At 46.8% G+C, this 22,366-nt stretch overlaps 1 protein-coding gene across 2 annotated transcripts in view; it reads left to right on the forward strand.

The window, feature by feature from the left end:
- IFT122 (intraflagellar transport 122) overlaps positions 1–22,366 on the forward strand; it is a 141,540-nt gene that overhangs the window by 103,321 nt on the left and 15,853 nt on the right. For both annotated transcript variants that reach the window (XM_063941220.1, XM_063941219.1), the window contains 2 exons: positions 15,138–15,266; positions 19,984–20,060. In XM_063941220.1, coding sequence (XP_063797290.1) covers positions 15,138–15,266; positions 19,984–20,060 — 206 coding nt within the window. The remainder of the gene's footprint in view (positions 1–15,137; positions 15,267–19,983; positions 20,061–22,366) is intronic.

Below are 22,366 nucleotides of genomic sequence, written 5' to 3' on the forward strand. Positions count from 1 at the left end.
CTGAGAGGGAACAGTGTAACACACATCACTGTCAGTAAATGAGCTCTGCTGTGTATATATTTATGTAGTTTGCAGTGCGGCAGGTTATATTCACTGTCCCCATTGCCGTACACCAGGGGTGGGCAGACTTTTGGAGTCGGCGATCCACTGTGAAAGCTAAAAAGCTTTTGTGATCTATCTAGGAGGAATAATAGCGCGCGCCGCAGACGCGCGCGCAACAAAAGGGGCGTGGTATACCAAAAAGTGGGCGTGGTATAACTAAAAAAAGGGACGTAGCCTTGCTGCACAGAGTGTAATGACTGCCTCACACGAAATAACACATTGGCCCCCACATGTAAAAACCTCAAACACATATGCCCCCACAGTGCCAGATGCACATATGCCCCCAACAGATATGCCCCCACAGTGCCATGTGCCCACAGTGCCAGATATGCCCCCACAGTGCCAGATACAGATATGCCCCCACAGTGCCAGATTACAGATATGACCCCACAGTGCCAGATAAGCCCTCACAGTGCCATGTGCCCACAGTGCCAGATAAGCCATCACAGTGCCATGTGCCCACTGTGCCAGATATGCCCCCACAGTGCCAGATATGCCCTCACAGTGCCATGTGCCCACAGTGCCAGATATGCCCCCACAGTGCCAGATACAGATATGCCCCCACAGTGCCAGATATGCCCCCACAGTGCCAGATACAGATATGCCCCCACAGTGCCATGCCCCCACAGCGCCAGATTACAGATATGCCCCCACAGTGCCATGTGCACACAGTGCCAGATATGCCCTCACAGTGCCAGATTACAGATATGGCCCCACAGTGCCAGATATGCCCCCACAGTGCCATGTGCCCACTGTGCCAGATATGCCCCCACAGTGCCAGATATGCCCTCACAGTGCCAGATATGCCCCCACAGTGCCAGATACAGATATGCCCCCACACTGCCATGCCCCCACAGCGCCAGATTACAGATAATGCCCCCACAGTGCCATGTGCACACAGTGCCAGATATGACCCCACAGTGCCAGATATACCCTCACAGTGTCATGTGCCCACAGTGCCAGATATGCCCCCACAGTGCCATGTGCCCACAGTGCCAGATATGCCCCACAGCGCCAGATTACAGATATGCCCCCACAGTGCCATGTGCCCACAGTGCCAGATATGCCCCCACAGTGCCATGTGCCCACAGTGCCAGATATGCCCCCACAGTGCCAGATACAGATATGCCCCCACAGTGCCAGATATGCCCCCACAGTGCCATGTGCCCGCAGAGCCAGTTATGCCCCCAGTGCCACATATGACCCCACAGTGCCAGATATGCCCCCACAGTGCCAGATTACAGATATGCCCCCACAGCGCCAGATTACAGATATGCCCCCACAGTGCCAGATATGCCTCCGCAGTGCCATGTGCCCGCAGAGCCAGATATGCCCCCAGTGCCACATATGACCCCACAGTACCAGATATGCCCCACATTGCCAGATATGCCCCCACAGCGCCAGATTACAGATATGTCCCCACAGTGCCAGATATGCCCCCACAGTGCCATGTGCCCGCAGAGCCAGATATGCCCCCACAGTGCCATGTGCCCGCAGAGCCAGATATGCTCCCAGTGCCACATATGACCCCACAGTGCCAGATATGCCCCACATTGCCAGATATGCCCCCACTGAGCCATGTGCCCACAATGCCAGATATGCCCCCATAGAACTCACCATTGCTGTGTGGAGAGCGCAGCGCAGCACGCGCTTCTCCTGTCTGCCGCCCTGCTTCTCAGCGTGATCTCCGGCGGTGACGGCAGCGTGTATGGCTCAAATCAGGCGCCGGTCCACGAGCTCTCATTGGCTAACGAACCGGCACCTGATTTGAGCTATACACTCGGCCATCACTGCCGCAGGCCAGACTGAGGAGGCAGAGCGGCAGGCAGGAGAGGCGCGGCTTCGGGTGGCTGGGCGGCGGATCGCGATCGACTGTTTGGCCACCCCTGCCGTACACAGTCCCTTGTGTAGGACTGCACAAGTTTCCCATCAGACATCTCTTACGTAAATGCATTTTATTATTTATATGTTACAGTAATATTACTGATTACTAATTGTTATTATGGGTGTAGCATGGTATGCCGGCAGCCGGGCTCCCGGCGACCAGCATACCGGCGCCGGGAGCCCAACCGCCGGCATACCGACAGCGTGGCGAGCGCAAATGAGCCCCTCGCGGGCTCGCTGCGCTCGCCACGCTGCGGGCACGGTGGCGCGATTTTATTCTCCCTCCAGGGGAATCGTGGACCCCCACGAGGTAGAAAAAGTGTCGGTATGCCGGCTATCGGGATTCCGGCGCCGGTATACTGTGCGCCGGGATCCCGACAGTCGGAATACTGAAGACCAGCCGTTATTATCATTATATGAATTTTTGCAATATGCCATATTTTTATGAGTGTGTGTGTTCACGCTTGTACTTATATACAGGGATTATTGTCAGTCACTAAGCTTGCCCGTGAGTATCATATCACCCGGATAATATCACAGCTCTGCAAAGTAACGACATTTGGTTCTGATTTTATTCCGTCATTGTAGTTCGCTATAGACCAATGTCTCTGTCTGTCTCTGGCTGGCGTTAATAAACCAGATCCGTTTGAAGCACCACAATCCCCCACAAGTCATGTATACAAATGTGTAACTACAAATATGCAGAGAAAATCGCGTCCATATGTTTCACAGCCTAACCCTGAGCAAATAACCCATCCGTACATGTTTTCCTTTATAGGGCCACTGAACCGTATAAAAAGACATCTTGTACCAGTCACAGATATATGTGTAAACCCACCATGACAGATCATAAGATAGATTTGACATTGCATTTACATCTGCCCAGCGGCTGAGCGTGATCTATTGTTCTCTGTAATTAGCCATTAAAGGGCTTATTCACTCTCGGATTTATATTCCAGTGAATGCCTTTCGGCAGTATAACGACCCTCATTCCGAGTTGATCGCTCGCTAGCTGCTTTTAGCAGCAGTGCAAACGCTAGTCCGCCGCCCTCTGGGAGTGTATCTTAGCTTAGCAGAAGTGCGACCGAAAGGATCGCAGCGCTGCTACTAAAAAAGATTGTGCAGTGTCAGAGTAGCTTGAGACTTACTCCTACCTTGCGACCACTTCAGTCTGTGTAGTTCCTGTTTTGACGTCACAAACACGCCCTGCGTTCGGCCAGCCACTCTCCCATTTCCCCAGGCACGCCTGCGTTTTTACCTGGCACACCTGCGTTTTTCAGCACTGTGACGACATGTGATGACACAGCTGGCGCGCCGTGTCGCTCAGTGGTAAAAGACACGTGGTTACTTTCCTAGCCCTGGTCCTACACATGGACTTCATCAATTGCCAATATGTTATTAGTTATATGTTAGGCAATATTGTATTATATTGTATGATGTTATTGTTACAAGGGTACAGTTATGTTTTCAATGTATATATATGAATGTAATGGTTATTGTGTTATAGTTTGTAAAATAATGTTTTCCCAATATGACTGATCAGATAACCTGTGTGTTTGCTGTTGTGTAGATACAGCCAGTCTCAGATGTCAGGCCATACACCCCCCTCATTCTTCCCCACACAATGGATTCCAGGCCACACAATCAGATTAAGTAAGGTTACTTTAGTTAACATCTATTGTGGCCTAGGGGACATGCCTGGGCATGTGAAAATAGGGTTGCTCTGAAACTGTCTGGGGGTGTCGCCTTATTGTAGAAAAGACAAAGGTTTGATAATAGCAAAAAGGGGAGATCTGAGACAGAAGGAGAGAGAGAGGCAGGAGACTGACTAAGAAGTAATGTTCTGTCAGGAGCTCCAGGAGGGAATTGTCGTGTAGAATTGGATCACAGAAGTGTGCTGAGCTGTGTTATAACCTATTCTGTTAATAAACCACTGTTGGTTTTTCATCTACCACCGTGACTGAGTGATTTTGAACCCAATATCCTCACATTTGGCGGCAGCAGTGGGATCACTCAAGACACCAGCAGAAAGGTATAAACCACAGCAGGCAATGGATTCCGCCCCGCTATGCTACCGATACAACAAGAAGCATCAACTACAGGACCTCTGTCGAGCAAGACGGATTAAGTTTAATACAGTGGATACCAAGGAATCCCTAATTGGAAAACTGGCTCAATGGGACTTTGAGCACCCTTGTGATAATGAGGAAGAGGAGGATATGGTCCAGGCCTCAGCGGATGAGACCAGTAGTGGAACCAGGGCAGTGGAGCTTGTGGTTGGAAGTTCATCAGCATATCGGCAGGCTGGGAAGCCGGATCTGTTATGTATAGTTACCAAGATGCAGTACATTTGGGAGTACTGGAATGAAGCTCAGTGGGAAATCAGCAGGTGGAGAGTATCCAGCATACAGGACAAGTTGTGTCATCTGGGGAATGCATTCATGCACTGCAGAAGTGAAGCAGCCACATGGAATCTGCTGGGGGAGCCAGAGTTTGAGGAATTCAGGGAGGAAGTGATCGAAACAGTGGCCCAAATGACACAAAGTATACAATATACAGAGACGGAAGGGCAAGTGCAGAGTAAATTGTCTTCCCGGACAGATCCAGAAGAAGTGGCATTGGATCGGGGGCCCCTGGATACCCCAGCATGGCGAGACCAGTGCTACAGGGTGGATGTGGAAAGGCACCACCTGCAACAGCTTCTCCCATACCCAAGGGAAGAAGTTGCCCAGTGGTCTATACGGAAGGAAGCACACAAAGTGAAGACAGCAGTGAGCACAATCCAGGCACCCCAGGAGGAACTGCACTACAACTTCCCTTTTGCTGAGATGGAGGATGAGGACTTGGTGAGAGAGTGTCAAGAACTGTCTGCCCAGTATGTTACACTGGAAAAGGATGACCTTGACCAGGTGGATGCAAGGAAGCGCTGTCTGCAACCCGTTCTCTTCTCCCTGGGGGAATGTCACAGTGAAACACTCAGTGACCGGCCTGAGCTGTGTTACAACTGGCCATTTGCAGGCTTGGAGGATATAGAAACCATCCCAGAGTGCCAGCGAGACATTGAAAAAGAAGTTGCCACTATCACCCGACCACCACTTCAGCAACAGAGCCTCCAAGGGAATCCTTCAGGTGAGCACCAACCAGTCCTGGCTACTGAACCATTTACAGTGTTGTGTTTGGGGGAGGCTACTGAAAATGAGAAGGGAGTGGGGTCTGTCATCCAAACACCCCAGGAGAAGATGCACTATGCCTTCCCATTGGCAGAGGTGGAAGAGGAGATCTCTGCGAGGGCAGCAGTAGGTGGTAATGTCCCAACTATAAGCATGGCTAGTGCAGACAGTGTCTCACTTCAGGCTGATCAGCATATTCGGCTGAGGGAGGCTTATTGTGAAGCTATGTTCATGGCTGCCCCAGTTATTTTATCAGAAAAGGATGGTCAGGAAGGGCCCAGTGTATCCCCAGCTATTGTATCTCTCCCAGAAGATTCTGGAGGTCTGTTCCCATTCAGTGAACTTGATGGTAAGGAGCTGCAGTCTGAATGCCAGAATCTTTCCTGTGACTCAGAGAAAATCCAGGTATCAGACATGGTGGAAATAGCATCAGCTCAGGAACTGGAAGGGAACATGTTGCTCTACTCTAGGGCACCTGAATGTGTTTCGGACTGGCATTGTGTGCAAGGTGAAATGACTGACTCTAACCAGGACAATGGCGGTCAGCCAGGACATGTAGCAGTGAATAGAGAAGGTAATGCCACCGTCCCGGTGAACCTACATCCATGTTCCAGTACAACCATGGTCGAGTTGGTGGGTACACACAAGGAAGCTGAGCAGATTGGACTCCAGGCAAAAGCATACAAGACTCAGAGTAGGATCCCACAAGTTACCCAGCCAGCCAGGCTGGAGGAAGCATTTACCCAGGATAGCACAGAAGAAACTTCTGGCATGAAGGAATCCCCATTGTGCCCTGACATTTACCATACCCGTGGTTCATGTTTGGGGGAGGGAAGCCACTGTCCTGATGCACCAGAGGTGATGGAAGTGGGGTTCCCAGGGAATACATTGTTGGGGAGGGAGAGTGAGGGCCCCAGAGATCAGATTTTGTTTATGGAGGAAAACTGTGACTATCTGAAATGTGAGGTTACCCAGTTGGGTGTAGGGGAATTATTAGGTCCCCAGGTGCAGTTATTGGACTTACTGAATTACACTGTTGCACATGCTGTTACCCCAACCCAGCGGCTGTCTACAAAGGGGACTTTGCTTAATGTATTTGGATGGGACACCGGGGGGAAATACAAGACCTATGGACTGCTGATCACGTTTCCACCGGACCCTGGTAAGACTGTATTGAGTTATGCACTGTGGGCCACACACCCACCAGACCGGGGAAAGAAATTCCCACACAAGCCTCATGACAATTACCACAGACTTTGGACCTGGGACGCAGGTGGTCTCCGTACAAACTGTACAATGCTATTCACAAAAACCACCAGACCCACAAGAGAAACCTGCCAGTCATTATTATGACGGGGCACAGACTGTCTGATGTAGGAGAGCATCACTGCGCTCAGCAAGCTTCAGCTACTTAGGACACAGGGCGAGAAAGTAGGGGAAGGTAATGTGACGACATGTGATGACACAGCTGGCGCGCCGTGTCGCTCAGTGGTAAAAGACACGTGGTTACTTTCCTAGCCCTGGTCCTACACATGGACTTCATCAATTGCCAATATGTTATTAGTTATATGTTAGGCAATATTGTATTATATTGTATGATGTTATTGTTACAAGGGTACAGTTATGTTTTCAATGTATATATATGAATGTAATGGTTATTGTGTTATAGTTTGTAAAATAATGTTTTCCCAATATGACTGATCAGATAACCTGTGTGTTTGCTGTTGTGTAGATACAGCCAGTCTCAGATGTCAGGCCATACACCCCCCTCATTCTTCCCCACACAATGGATTCCAGGCCACACAATCAGATTAAGTAAGGTTACTTTAGTTAACATCTATTGTGGCCTAGGGGACATGCCTGGGCATGTGAAAATAGGGTTGCTCTGAAACTGTCTGGGGGTGTCGCCTTATTGTAGAAAAGACAAAGGTTTGATAATAGCAAAAAGGGGAGATCTGAGACAGAAGGAGAGAGAGAGGCAGGAGACTGACTAAGAAGTAATGTTCTGTCAGGAGCTCCAGGAGGGAATTGTCGTGTAGAATTGGATCACAGAAGTGTGCTGAGCTGTGTTATAACCTATTCTGTTAATAAACCACTGTTGGTTTTTCATCTACCACCGTGACTGAGTGATTTTGAACCCAATATCCTCACAAGCACACTTCCGGAAAACGGCCAGTTACCTCCCAGAAACACCCCTTTCCTGTCAATAACCCGCCAATCAGCAGTGCGACTGAAAAGCGTCGCTAGACCTTGTGCGAAACTGCATAGTTTTGAGTGAAAGTACGTTGAGCGTACGCGCTGCGCGCCATACGCATGCGCAGAAGTGCCGCTTTTTTGCCTGATCGCTGCGCTGCGAACAACGGCAGCTAGCGATCAACTCTGAATGACCCCCAATGTTAGTTGAAAAATAGACTGTTTTGTAGGTTTGTATTTTATAGCGTCTGGCATTATGCAGCGTGTCGGATGCATTTTTCATACGTGACGGTTTAAACTTCAAGCACACAGCTAAACAGAAAATAGCATCACAGCGCTAAAACAAGAAAAACACCTGTGAATGTTATTTGTCAGAGATGCGGTGTCTCGGGTGTCAAAATGCTGCAAGCGTTATATATTTAAAGTGTCAAAACGTACGTCGTCAGGGAAATGTATTTATTTAACGTCTGCTGAGATACTTCTCACTTAACATGTTAACCGTGTATAAAATGCATGTCGGTGTATGTGCGGGTGAGCCCGCAGTCTGAGCAATGAGTGAAACCCTTCAATGAAGACCTTGCACGGCAATAATGCTATGGGGTATATGCAATTCACGGCGAATCGCGGCAATTTTTCGCCGTTTTTTAATTCGACTCAATTCGACAGGTGAATTCCGGCAGGTGGCTGCCGGAATTCACCATATTCAATGAAAATCGGATTCGACAGAACCGCGGGCGAAAATCGGCCGATTTGGCGGATTTTGCAGCGATTTTAAAAAACTGGAAAAAACGGTAAAAACCCGGAAAAAAAAATGGCGTGGGGTCCCCCCTCCAAAGCATAACCAGCCTCGGGCTCTTCGAGCTGGTCCTGGTTCTAAAAATGCGGGGGGAAATTGGGCAGGGATCCCCCGTATTTTTAAAACCAGCACCGGGCTCTGCGCCTGGTGCTGGTGCCAAAAATACGGGGGACAAAAAGAGTAGGGGTCCCCCGTATTTTTAACACCAGCATCGGGCTCCACTAGCTGGACAGATAATGCCACAGCCGGGGGTCACTTTTATGCCGTGCCCTGCGGCCGTGGCATTAAATACCCAACTAGTCACCCCTGGCCGGGGTACCCTGGGGGAGTGGGGACCCCTACAATCAAGGGGTCCCCCCCCCAGCCACCCAAGGGCCAGGGGTGAAGCCCGAGGCTGTCCCCCCCCATCCAATGGGCTGCGGATGGGGGGGCTGATAGCTTTTTGTGATAATAAAAATATATTGTTTTTTCCAGTAGTACTACAAGTCCCAGCAAGCCTCCCCCGCAAGCTGGTACTTGGAGAACCACAAGTACCAGCATGCGGGATAAAAACGGGCCCGCTGGTACCTGTAGTACTACTGGGAAAAAAATACCCAAATAAAAACAGTACACAGACACCTTGATAGTAAAACTTTATTACACACTACCGACACACACATACTTACCTATGTTGACACGCCGACTGCCACGGTCTCCGACGATCCGAGGGTACCTGTGAAAAAATTATACTCACCTTCCAGCGTCCAGAGGTAAATCCAGGTCCAGAGATAATCCACGTACTTGGCAAAAAAACAAACGAACACCGATCCACCGGACTGAAAGGGGTCCCATGCTTCCACATGAGACCCCTTTCCCCGAATGCCGGGACATCACGTGACTCCTGTCACTGAAGTCCCTTCAGCCAATTAGGAAGCGCTACTTCCGTGGCGCTCACCTGATTGGCTGTGCGCTGTCTGTGCTGTGACAGCGCATCGCAAAGCCGCTCCATTAGTTTCAATGGTGGGAACTTTGCGGTCAGCGGTGGGGTTACCCGCGGTCAGCCGCTGACCGGCGGGTGACCTCACCGCTAGCCGCTAAGTTCCCACCATTGAATATAATGGACGGGGCTGTGCGATGCGCTGTCTGAGTTCAGACAGCGCACAGCCAATCAGGTGAGCGCAACAAAGTTGCGCTTCCTGATTGGCTTTAGAGACCTTTATGTGACAGCTGTCACTGAGAGATCTCTCTGCATTCGTGGAAAGGGGTCTCATGTGTCAACATGGGACCCCTTTCAGTCCGTTTGGTCGGGTGTCCGGTTTGTTTTTTTCTACAAGTACGTGGATTTATCTCTGGACCATGGCTGAGGTGAGTATATTGATCTTTTATTTTCAGGTACCCCTGGATTCTACATGGAGAAGAGGACCGATGTCGGCGTGTGAACATAGGTAAGTATGTGTGTGTCGACGTATGAAATAAAGTTTTACTTTCACGGTGTGTGTGTCCTGTTTTTATTTGGGTATTTTTTTTTCAGTAGTACTACAGGTACCAGCGGGCCCGCTTTTCTCCCGCATGCTGGTACTTGTGGTTCTCCAAGTACCAGCTTGCGGGGGAGGCTTGCTGGGACTTGTAGTACTGCTGGAAAAAACAATATTCTTTTCATTACCACAAAAGGCTATCAGCCCCCCCATCCGCAGCCCATTGGATGGGGGGGGGGACAGCCTCGGGCTTCACCCCTGGCCCTTGGGTGGCTGGGGACCCCTTGATTGAAGGGGTCCCCACTCCCCCAGGGTACCCCGGCCAGGGGTGACTAGTTGGATATTTAATGCCACGGCCGCAGGGCACGGCATAAAAGTGACCCCCGGCTGTGGCATTATCTGTCCAGCTAGTGGAGCCCGATGCTGGTGTGAAAAATACGGGGGACCCCTGCTCGTTTTGTCCCCCGTATTTTTGGCACCAGCACCAGGCGCAGAGCCCGGTGCTGGTTTTAAAAATACGGGGGATCCCCTGTCAATTTTTTCCCCGCATTTTTAGAACCAGGACCAGCTCGAAGAGCCCGAGGCTGGTTATGCTTTGGAGGGGGGACCCCACGCCATTTTTTTTAAGGATTTTACCGTTCCAGCAATAAAAAAAATAAAAAAATAATAATATTTTAAAAAATATATAAATAATATTTGTGCCTCCAAAAAAAAAAAAAAAAATACCTAATCCCTTCTAATATAAATAGATATGCTATTCCTATAAAAAAAAACACCCAAAAAAACATGTTTAAATTTTTTTTTATTGTTTTTTTCACCCTCCAAAGTGTGGCGGATTGAAAATGACGAATTTGCTGTCTAAAAGCACTGCTGTCGAATTTCCAAACTTGAATTGAATATGCTTTGGTCGAATTACAGCACTTGTATCATTGCAGAAAAGTCGAATTTGCAAAAATTCGAATTTCAAAAAGTCGAATTTTGAAAGTCCGTTTTTTGGTCGGAAAGCACTGAATTGCATAGGCAAATTTTTTTTTTGGTCGAAAATGACCCGAAATTCGACAATTTCGGGAATTCGACCGCAATTGCATATACCCCAATATCTCACTTACTTTCAGACTTCTACATATTTTCACCCGTTTATTCATCTTCCCAGTAGCCTGTGTGTAAAACTGTTGTATGTAGATTATAGTGATGCTTGCAGTGATTACTTGCTTGTGTCGCTTGTCTGGGATAAAGGGGTTTTGGTAAAAATAGAAATCAATCATTATTGTGTTTGCAGCCAGTGGTCCGAGTGGTTATCCTGCTCCAATGATGTCTCTCCCGTTACTGAGCAGGAGTTTTACCCTCTGAGTATGAGAGGGTTCCATCCTTGTTGCCTCTATTTGGAGTGAGACCCCAATATTCTGATAAACGGTGTGTGCCCTCAGAGCCTGTGAATGGATCTGCCTGTATCTGTTACTTGTGAAGTCCTGTCCTGGCTGCTGGGCCGGGCTGCTCTGTAAGACCTGGGGAAGTAGCGTAGTCTGCAGTGATTACAGGACAGTGGGTTAATCCCCCACTAATCCCCACAATAGTGTTTAGCAGTCAGTTAGGTGATTCGTCTGTCACTTCCATCTATAAATAGTGAAGCTGATATTACACAGGGCGCTGCACTTACACGGACAGACTGCTGGTGTTACTGTACAGTCTCGGGAGAAGCCTCGGCAATACATAGACTCCCATTATTAATACAGTGTCTCCTGATTAATATACAGGCTCTTACAAAAGTATCCTATAGACTTTCTCTCCCGACAGCTAATGCACGGCCTAGACTCCACATTACTAGCAAATAGACTGTCACTCAGCACTGTTACTTGTACAGTCTAGACTAGCCGTTATTGACTCACCATAACATATATATATATATATATATATATATATATATATATATATATATACTGTCCCTGTCCTCAGCTAATGTACTGGGAAATCTAGAATCGCAATTATTCATGTTCTAGCAGTAGCTTCCAGCACTGCCTGGGTGTGTTTATATCCGTGTGTGTGTGTGTGTGTGTGTCTTCTTTTGTATTTTCTGATATTTTTTTATTATCGCTTTCTTTTTTACTTTTTCTCTCGTTCTCCCATTTTTCTTCAAGTTGTTTGTCCCCGCTGGTCTCCTCCCTCTCCTCCCTCTCCGGTCCCTCATCTCAATTCAACTTTTTTAAAGTTGAATTGAGATGAGATTGAATAGGGGTTGTCGGAGCCATTCCGACAAATGCATGTCGGAATAGATCCGACGCTAATTGAATATACCCCTTAGTACATCTGACCCATATAATTCGTTAATTGTGGCGAGTTCTTTTTATAAGTTGTTTTGTTTCTTGTTCTGTAGTTGTCTATTTGAGGTATGGTTTTCCTTTTTATAGTCTGTTTTTTTTATTTTAAGTCGTGTGTGTGTTTTTTTTTGGTGTGTGATTGTAATTGTGTGTATGTGCGTGGGGCGGATTTCTGATAAAGAGCCTAATTCAGATCTGTTCGCTCGCTACCGTTTTTCACTGCGCAGGGATCAGATTACTACTGCGCATGCGTATGAACTGCAATACGCAGGCGCGTCGTACGGGTACAAAGCGGATCGTTGCTGAGCGATGGATTTAATGACGAATCCATTCGCACAGCCGATCGCAAGGAGATTGACAGGAAGAGGGCGTTTGTGGGTGGCAACTGACCGTTTTCAGGGAGTGTTTGAAAAACACAGGCATGTCCAAGCGTTTGCAGGGCGGGTGTCTGACGTCGATTCCGGGACCAGACAGGCTGAAGTGATCGCAGCGGCTGAGTAAGTCCTGGGCTACTCAGAAACTGCACAAAATGTTTTTGTACCGCTCGGCTGCACAAGCGTTCGCACACTTGCAAAGCTAAAATATACCCCCCTATAGGCGGCAACTATCTGATCGCAGCGCTGCAAAAAATAGCTAGTGATCAGGTCTGAATTAGGCCCAAAGACCAGTCATGTCTGGTGAGAGAATCATGATCATCCATAGCCCAATTGGCTGATCATCTTGTCGATCAGTCGTTGCTGTTTCAGCAAACACGCCGGTTTGAGGCTGGTAAATTGTGCAGGTGTTTTTATGGAGGTTTTAAAAAAACGCCACTTTATAAGTTCGGGTTTCTATTCTATTCTTTCTATGGTCTAAAACATTGATGGTCATTTAGTATTCAATTCTGCTCTAGTCTACTCTAAAGTCTGCTTTCCATGAGCTTTTGAGGCGGTTTTAGCCTCGTAAATCGTCGGATTGCAAAACCACTGACAATCCGCCACAACTGCGGGTTGTACCTGGGTGATTTCCTGGTATTCTTGGCTGCTACTGAACCTCACTTTACCCGCAGAGGCATGAGGCACTAGGGTCTAGGAGGTTTATTAAGGTTGGCTAATAAACAAACAAAAAAAAGCAATTGGCTCAAACCACACTGCCCTGCAGGTGGGGCAGATTTAACATGTGCAGAGAGAGTTAGATTTGGGTGGGTTATTTTGTTTCTGTGCAGGGTAAATACTGGCTGCTTAATTTTAACACTGCAATTAAGATTTCAGTTTGAACACACCCCACCCAAATACTCTCTCTGCACATGTTACATCTGCCCCACCCTGCAGTGCACATGGTTTTGCCCAGTTGCTAACTTTATTGGTTTGCTAACCAAGGGGTAGATTTAATATCATTCTTTATGGGGAAAAGCGCTATCTGCACACGTTATGTGCCTCAGATAGCGCTTCCCCTGATGTATGATGCCGGCGATGCACTATTGTTATCAGGGGCGGTATGCGCCCGCTGCGTTATCGGCGCCTCTATTGTTAGATTGAGCACCGATGAGCTGGCTTACTTATGAACGTTCGGTGTGACCGACCGTTCGTCTCTTCTACCTTCTCCCTCTTCGGCGGCTGGAACCCGGCGCTGCGCTGTCTTTGCAGTTCCTCCTTTTTTGTTCCTTGGTCAAAAAACTTTGTCTCCAGCGTCCACAACAACAATCTGCGCATGCACCAGCCTAACTACAAGCTGGAAGTTACTGGACGGCACAGGCGCGGAAGAAGTGACTGCAGCCGAAGCGGACGCCCGTTATGGGAGGTTGCGTATCACCAGCGGGGTGTGATAACGCGCTCTCATAACGTACACGGCAGGGTTAGTAAATTCACCGGAAAGAGGGCCTGCTTCACCGCGATAATGCGGTGAAGCGGGACCCTGCTTATAACGAACCTGATGACCATTTTAATAAATCTACCCCCAAGTTGGATGAGGCCCTATGGGGTTATTCAGAGATAAACACAGATCGCGGCATACGCAGCCAGATCCGCATTCATCTCTGTGTGAGGCCGCAGCAGCGGAACTCAGGTCAACCCGTGACTGCGCAGCCTGTCTGCACAATCAGCAGGCTTTTTTTTTTTATCGGAGCGGCTGCATGTGACGTCACACAGCCATCCCCCCCCCCCCCCCACCCCCGTTCGCTGCATTGCCGCCCCGAAAACACCCACCTCTGTCAATCACATTGCAGTTGCATCCAATCGGGATGCAACTGCAATGTGCGTGTCCGCGCAGCCGCTGTGTGGCAAATTGCGCTGTAAGCAGAATGACCCTCTATGTTCACATACTTTTGCTGAACATGGTGTAACCGACGGCTACGAACGCAGTCGCCTTATTGGTGATTAATCTTACAGAGATTCCTGAGTGTTAGTAATTAGCCATATTTATTAAGTGTGTGCTTAGGTGAATTATAATAGTAAGACATCATTTTCTAGCATTTTCATATTGCAGAAGTAAGATGCTGCAACAGTTATTAATCTTGATGAGTGCATTAGCTGTAAAGACCTGATCGGTTGCTATGGGTTACGATACATTTGTATCTCTTGCAGTATAGTAAGTGCTAGAATGTCTGCACATTACCTTCTCATCCCCTGTAATCACACTCAGCAACACGCATGCTGAAGGGACAGATTACCTCTCACCTTACAAGCTGATTTGAGGTTTATCCAGTAAGGTATTATATCTGACTTTAATGGTTCTATTCAAGGTTCCCATTCTTTCCGGCTCTTCTGTGTTTTGCAGAATTCATTGTTCTTCTTTTCTCTTATTCAACAAATAATACAACGCCCGTACTCTAGGCCTGATTAGTAACTCCCTTCATTCTTGCATTTTCATTCTCTATGTAAGTATGTGCTGGACCATTTATGAGAATGTGTCTGGTCTCGCTGGGAGTTATTATCCGGCTTCAGACGAGAGTCGTATTTTGCAGATTTCCTAGATAATTTCTTTGCATAGGGATCTTTTGTAGCACTGTACATAGGCAATTGTGATTAGAGGCTGACATGTCGCTTACTTTGGGAAGGGGACACTGGGGGATCTATACACTGAAACACTGCCACCCAGTGGCCAAATTGTCTTGAAATGTAATAAAACAGAATTGGTTCAAATAAGTATTTGCTTAATAGCCTGTTAATTTCTCTTTCTTCATTGCTACGTTCCATCCGACAATCCAGCCATGCTTACTCTAGCTTTATATCTCCTCCAACTGCAGATGTGCTGTCTCTGGTAGAGTTCTACCTGGAAGAAGGGATTTCCGATGAAGAGGCCATGGCACTTATTGACCTGGAAGCTCCCAGAAGCAACCCCAGTAGAGACAGATGGCAGGAAATGTCCTCTGCTGGTATCCTTATGAAATTGATATAATTATTAATCCATACTTAATGAAGGTCTATATGGCTGTTGTTTGCCTACTCCAATACAGTGTAATATATCGCCTTTCATCAACATCACATTTTTCTCAGAGCCTGCATTAATTAGCCATAGTATTCATTACATGCAATCTAGGGTCAGCTGTGCTGGTTAACTTGCATTCACATTCATACGGTGTTTGTAAATGAACAGCTGAACAACACCAGTAATCAAGTATTTGAATGTTCAACTTTACAACTTGCACATACATTCATGCTCTAGCCTCAATACCTTCTTTCACAAACACACCATGCACCTCAAATTGTTGTACTATCATTACACTCCATGGTGTTCTCTTCAAAGCAAATACATTGTCTACTCTCCCTGCAACCCACCCCTCTGTACACATTGGCGCCTCAATTATCCACAAACCTCACCACTCATGAGCTTTTTACTCATCTTTGTACTTTAACAATAACACCCACAACTGGACACCGTAAAAAACATTCACAAACCTCATACAACTGTATTTGCTTCTCTCTCTTACTGCTGTTAGCTGGTGACATTTCACCTAATCCAGGCCCCAAACACCTGCCCTACTCACATTCACCTGATTCACAGCAATATAGAAATACAGCTAACCTCATAAACATCACATGGCTCCCTGCAACCCTCCAAATCCCTAAAATGTGGTTTATTGAATGCACACTCTGTTTGTAGCAAACTAACATCTGTTCATGACCTCTGCATATCTAACAACTTCAACCTGCTGGCTATTACAGAAACATGGCTCACACAATCAGACACGGCCTCCCCTGCGGCAGTGTCACACGGTGGTCTCCATTTCACCAACCCCCCCAGGCCTGGTAATAGTAAAGGAGGCGGAGTTGGATTATTACTATCCCAATCTTTCGCATACACAGTCCTACAACAGGTTCCATCACTCACATTTAAATAATTTGATGTACATTCTATCAGAATTTATACTCCTTTTTCTCTGCGTGTTGCAGCTATCTATCACCCACCTGGACAACCCAAACAATTTCTAGATGATTTTTCTGCCTGGCTCCCTCACTTCTTATCCTCTGACAACTCCACCATTATCATGGGAGATTTCAATATTGCTATTGATAGTTCAAAATCCGCTGCTCATGCCTCCAATCTACTCTCTCTAACCTCCTCTCTCGGCCTCTCACAATGGAATGACTCCTCTACTCATCAGGAGGGCCACTGCCTTGATCTAGTATTCACCAGATTATGCTCAGTTTCTGTATTCACTAACATGCCTTTTCCTCTCTCAGATCACAACCTTATCACCTGCATGCTCTCCTCTAATTCTTCTAACTCAGTGTTGCTGACATCCTCCAATCCTCCTCAAACCCACAGAAATATTAATGCAATTAATCTTCAAGAACTTTCCACCTCACTGTAACAACTGCTTTCACCTATTTCTGCATTCACTTCTCCTGAGATAGCTGTACCACACCTGAACCAGACTCTACAGATAGCCCTTGACGAAGTGGCTCCAGCTACCCATCACACTCCACGTAGGCCTAGATGTCAACCGCAGCACTCTAAAGTAACAAGACACCTACAAAAACTGTCACGTAAAGTTGAACGCCAGTTGCGTAAATCTCGTATTCCAAGTGACTTCCTCACATATAAGACTGTCTACCACTCTTATCGTAATGCCCTGGACACTGCCAAACAAACATATTTCCAAACTCTCATCTCTGCTCAAGCCTCTAACCCCAAACGTTTTTTTTTTTACATTTAAATCACTTCTTGTCCCTTCCTCACCCAACCAGCAGCCACTATCAGTGCGCAAGAACTTGCTTCCTACTTCAAGGACAAGATGGATAAGATCCAAGATGAAATGGTACGCCCTTCCTCAACCAGTGACCTGCTCAATTCCCTACCTGAACCCTCTGGCACTTTCTCTTCATTTGGTCCCACAAATGAAGATGAAGTATCATCACTCTTCTCATCCTGCTTCTCTACTACCTCTCCTCTTGATCCTTTACCCTCACAAGTAAGTAAATCTCTGTCTCCTTTGCTCATCCCTACCGTAACTAACATCTGTAATCTCTCTCTCTCTACTGGTATTTCTCCTTCACTGTTCAAGCATGCAGTGATTACTCCCATTCTGAAAAACAAAACAAAATTCTGACCATAACGCTCTCTCAAACTACCGTCCCATCTCTCCGCTCCCATGCCCCTCCAAGCTACTTGAGAAACTCGCCTCACACACTTTCTTAACTCATACAACTTATTGGACCCACATCAATCAGGCCTTCGCTCCCAACACTCCACAGAGACAGCACTGACTAAAGTAGTGAATGATCTGGTCACTACGAAGTCTAAAGGCCATTACACACTACTTATTCTTCTAGATCTCTCTGCTGCTTTTGACACTGTTGACCACTCTCTTCTCATACAAACACTACAATCCCTAGGCCTTCAGGACGCGGCCCTCTCTTGGTTCCTATCCTACCTATCTAATCGCTCTTTCAGTGTTTGTTTCTCTGAATTCACCTCCTCTTCGCTACCTCTTTCCATTGGAGTACCGCAGGCTCAGTCTTAGGTCCTCTGCTTTTCTCTATCTATACCTCATCTCTTGGGAAACTAATCAGATCTTTTGGATGTCAGTATTATCTGTACGCAGATGATACTCAAATCTACCTATCCTCCCCTGATTTGTCACCATCTGTACTGGGCCGAGTCACTGAATGCCTTTCTGCCATTTCATCTTGGATGTCCTCTCGCCACCTCAAACTGAATATTTCTAAAACAGAGTTACTTATATTTCCACCGGCCAATTGCAGTTACCAACCTGATTTTTCTATCACTGTTGAGAACTCTACAATCAACCCTATACCACAAGCTCGCTGCCTAGGTGTCATACTTTATTATTATTATTATTATTATTATCATCCTTTATTTATATGGCGCCACAAGGGTTCCGCAGCGCCCAATTACAGAGTACATATGCACATAGTCAAAACAGGAAAACAGTGACTTACAGTTGAAGACAATATAGGACGAGTACAGGGTAACTAAGCATAACTACACCAGTAAATGACATAGAGATAAGTTCCAGGTGGCCAAAAAACTGCAGGATCTGGGCAGTTGAGGATTATTAAAGTAAGAAAAGGATAAGCTTACATTCTAAGCGGAGGGGTAGACAGACAGGGGTGACACAGATGGGGTACATAGAGAGCGTGGAACAGAGGGTTAGGATGAGATTTGGCTGGGTTTGGTAAAGAAATGGGTCTTAAGAGCCCGTTGAAGTTTTGTAGAGAGGTGGAGAGTCTGAGGGGGAGTCTTGACTCAGAACTGTCCTTTGCTCCCCACATTCAATTTATCTCAAAATCATGCATCTGAGAAACATATACAAAATATGATCATATCAGACACAAGACACATCTAAAACTCTAATCCATGCTCTCATTATCTCCCGCATTGCTTATTGCAATAGACGTCTTACTGGTCTTATTAAGAAGAGGCTCTCACCACTACAATCCATTCTGAATGCAGCGGCAAGGCTAATCTTCCTCGCTAGACGTTCATCGTCTGCAGATCCGCTCTGTCAGTCCCTCCATTGGCTACCTGTATTCTACCGTATTCAATATAAAATACTTTTACTAACACACAAGGCCATTAACCAAACTACACCAACGTACATCACTTTACTCATCTCAAATTATCTCCCAACCCGTCCCCTTCGCACTTCACAAGATCTGTGTCTCTTATCCACACTCATTACTCGCTCCCATTCACGATTACAGGATTGTCTTCAGGCTGCACTCTGTGAAATGCCCTACCACGTACATTAAGACTCTCCTCTAGTCTCCAAACCTTCAAGTGTTCCCTGAAAACTCACTTATTCAGACAGCTTATCACATTCCAGAACCGCTCACATAACCTTCATAGCTTTCCTATCCAATGATATCCCCACTGTACAATCCACACATATCACCCACATATATTTAATTCTTCGCTCTCCCTACCTCCTGACCCTGGTTCATCACGGCTGTGATGTGATATCATGCAGCCTACCAAAAACATTACAATCTGGTGAACAACTATGCAATAGATAGCACCTATCCTTGTGTATCCATGCCTATTTCCCCATAGATTGTAAGCTTGCGAGCAGGGCCCTCCTACCTCTATGCCTGTCTGTTTTTACCCAGTTTTGTCTCTAATTGTGTCCAGTTGTAAAGCGCAATGGAATTTGCTGTGCTATATAAGAAACTGTTAATAATAATAATCCTTACTGTAGGCTTTGGGTATTCAGCACGTGAATAGTAATGTATGAAGGTACGTTATTTATGTGCAGTTGGTGACCGGATAGATGTGTTGTCCACCAAGCTACTGATTTCTGGTGATTGACAGCTAAAGCAGCCAATCACAAAGCACTCACGTTGAGGCTGACAGCTGCACCATGCAGTGATGCCCAAGGGGCGGCTGAACCAGAACAGGAGTCTGCAAGATTGTGAGTTGAATATGTTTGTTTCCATGATCTGTAAATTGTATGTGGTGCATAGATTAGGAAAGTCTGCAAGTCAGAAGAAACTAATGGTGGTGTGCGCTAAATGCATGGACTCTGATCATGGTATATATTTCCATAGGGACACAGCTCCCATACACAAGTTACTGTACATTGTAGCTCTGCATATATTCAAGTTATGGCCTTAATATCTCTTAAGACACGCAAACTCTGAGGCTGGACGATGAGGACGTGATCATGGACGGTGACCCGTTCTCTGCAAAGTTTAGCTTTGAGGTAAGTTACCTGTTATCTTCCTGAAAGTTACATGTGTATGGTTGCCGATGTTGCCTGTATTAGAGCGACGTTTTGCTTCTGCAGAAGCGCCCAAGTTGTATCACGCATGCGTCCTGATTTTGTTTGTGTCGATGCACAATTGTACCTCAGGGAAGAATTCTGTAGCACCATTAGCATACAGTTGCATACAGGTGGCTGCCAATAGACCCAGCTGCCGGCACTTCTGCTTCCACCTCTGAATCAGCCCTGTGCACTGCAGCCTGAACTAGAAGCTTATAAATTATATGGAGCTTGTATCATAGAAAACTGTCAAAAAAAGTAGGTCAGGTCTTCATAAAGAGTATATACAAATCACAGGCCTAGATAAATAGAATATACAAATCACAGGCCTAGATAAAGAGTATATGCAAATCACGGGCCTAGATAAAGAGTATATGCAATCACGGGCTTATAGGCCCTACACACTGGCCGATTTTTTAAAAGATATGAACGATCTCGTTCATAAATGAACGAGCACTCGTTCTTATCTTTCAGTGTGGAGGATCCTGAGATGAACGATGCGCGTCCCCGCGCTCGTTCATCGCTGGTCTCCTGTCGGCTGTGCATGCAGGCCAATATGGACGATCTCGTCCATATTTGCCTGCACTTCAATGCATCCGTGTGACGGGGGGAGTGAAGAAACTTCACTCCCCCCGTCACTGCCCCCCCGCCGCCGGGTCGCTCGTCGGCCGTATCCGCCGTCGGGCAGCTCGGCGGCGGATCGCCAAATGTATAGGGCCCCTTAGATAAAGAGTATATGCAAATCACCGGCCTAGCTAAAGAGAATATACAATCACAGGCCTAGATAAAGAGAATATGCAAATCACAGGCCTAGATAAAGTATATGCAAATTACGGGCCTAGATAAAGTATATGCAAATCACCGGCCTAGCTAAAGAGAATATATATAATCACAGGCGTAGATATAGAGTATATGCAAATCACTGCCTAGCTAAAGAGTATATGCAAATCAAAGGCCTAGATAAAGAGTTTATGCAAATCGCCGGCCTAGCTAAAGAGAATATACAATCACAGGCCTAGATAAAGAGAATATGCAAATCACAGGCCTAGATAAACTATATGCAAATCATGGCCCTGGGTAAAGTATATGCAAATCACCAGCCTAGCTAAAGAGAATATACAATCACAGGCGTAGATATAGAGTATATGCAAATCACTGGCCTAGCTAAAGAGTATATGCAAATCACAGGCCTAGATAAAGAGTATATGCAAATCACAGGCCTAGATAAAGTATATGCAAATCACGGGCCTAGATAAAGAGAATATTCAAATCACAGGCCTAGATAAAGTATATGCAAATCACCAGCCTAGCTAAAGAGAATATACAAGCACAGGCCTAGATAAAGAGTATATGCAAATCACAGGCCTAGATAAAGCATAGGCAAATCACGGGCCTAGATGAAGACTACCGTATTTGCCGGCGTATAAGACGACTTTTTCCCCCTGAAAAACATGCCTCCAAGCGGGGGGTCGTCTTATACGCCGGGGTCGTCTTATACGCCGGGTGGGAAGTCGTCTTATACACCCGGTGCGGGAAGTCGCGGAACAGGGGCGTGGCCTAGCATTAGAGGGCGTGGCCTCGCGGGCGGACCCCCGTTTTCAGCAATCCAGGGGGTTAAGAAGATGATGTTGGCTGCCCCCACCACTTCCCCCGTGAAGTGCCTCTATCTCACGGTTAGAGTACGGCGCTGCCGGCGGGTGAAGCTGTGTGAAGTCCGGCTCCTACACAGGGACAGGAGCCAGGTGCTGCACGTATTGTTACAGTGCAGCACCCGGCTCATGTCACTGAGCAGGAGCCGACATTCAGCAGTGACAGGCGGTTAGGCAGGGAGGACAGCGGAAAGCGGCAGCACTGACATGTCTCTTACAGTATAAGAGATTTGGAGTATCAAGGTATGCATAAGAAGGGGGGGGGCAGTGGCTTAGGCAGGGGGGACAGCGGCAGCACTGCAGGGAAGCTGCAGGTGAGGGGGGCTTACAACTTTATATGGTGGGTGGGTGTGGAGGGTGTGCGGAAGAGGGGGTAGTCTTATATGGCGAGTACATAACAAACTCTATATTTTGAGTGGAAATGTTGGGGGGTCGTCTTATACGCCCAGTCGTCTTATACGCCGGCAAATACTGTATATACAAATCACAGGCCTAGCTAAAGATTATATGCAAATCACAGGCCTAGATAAAAAGTATATGCAAATCACAGGCCTAGATAAAGTATATGCAAATCACGGGCCTAGATAAAGAGAATAT

This window comes from Pseudophryne corroboree, chromosome 9 (assembly GCF_028390025.1).
Source record: "Pseudophryne corroboree isolate aPseCor3 chromosome 9, aPseCor3.hap2, whole genome shotgun sequence".
Classification (NCBI taxonomy): Eukaryota; Metazoa; Chordata; class Amphibia; order Anura; family Myobatrachidae; genus Pseudophryne; species Pseudophryne corroboree.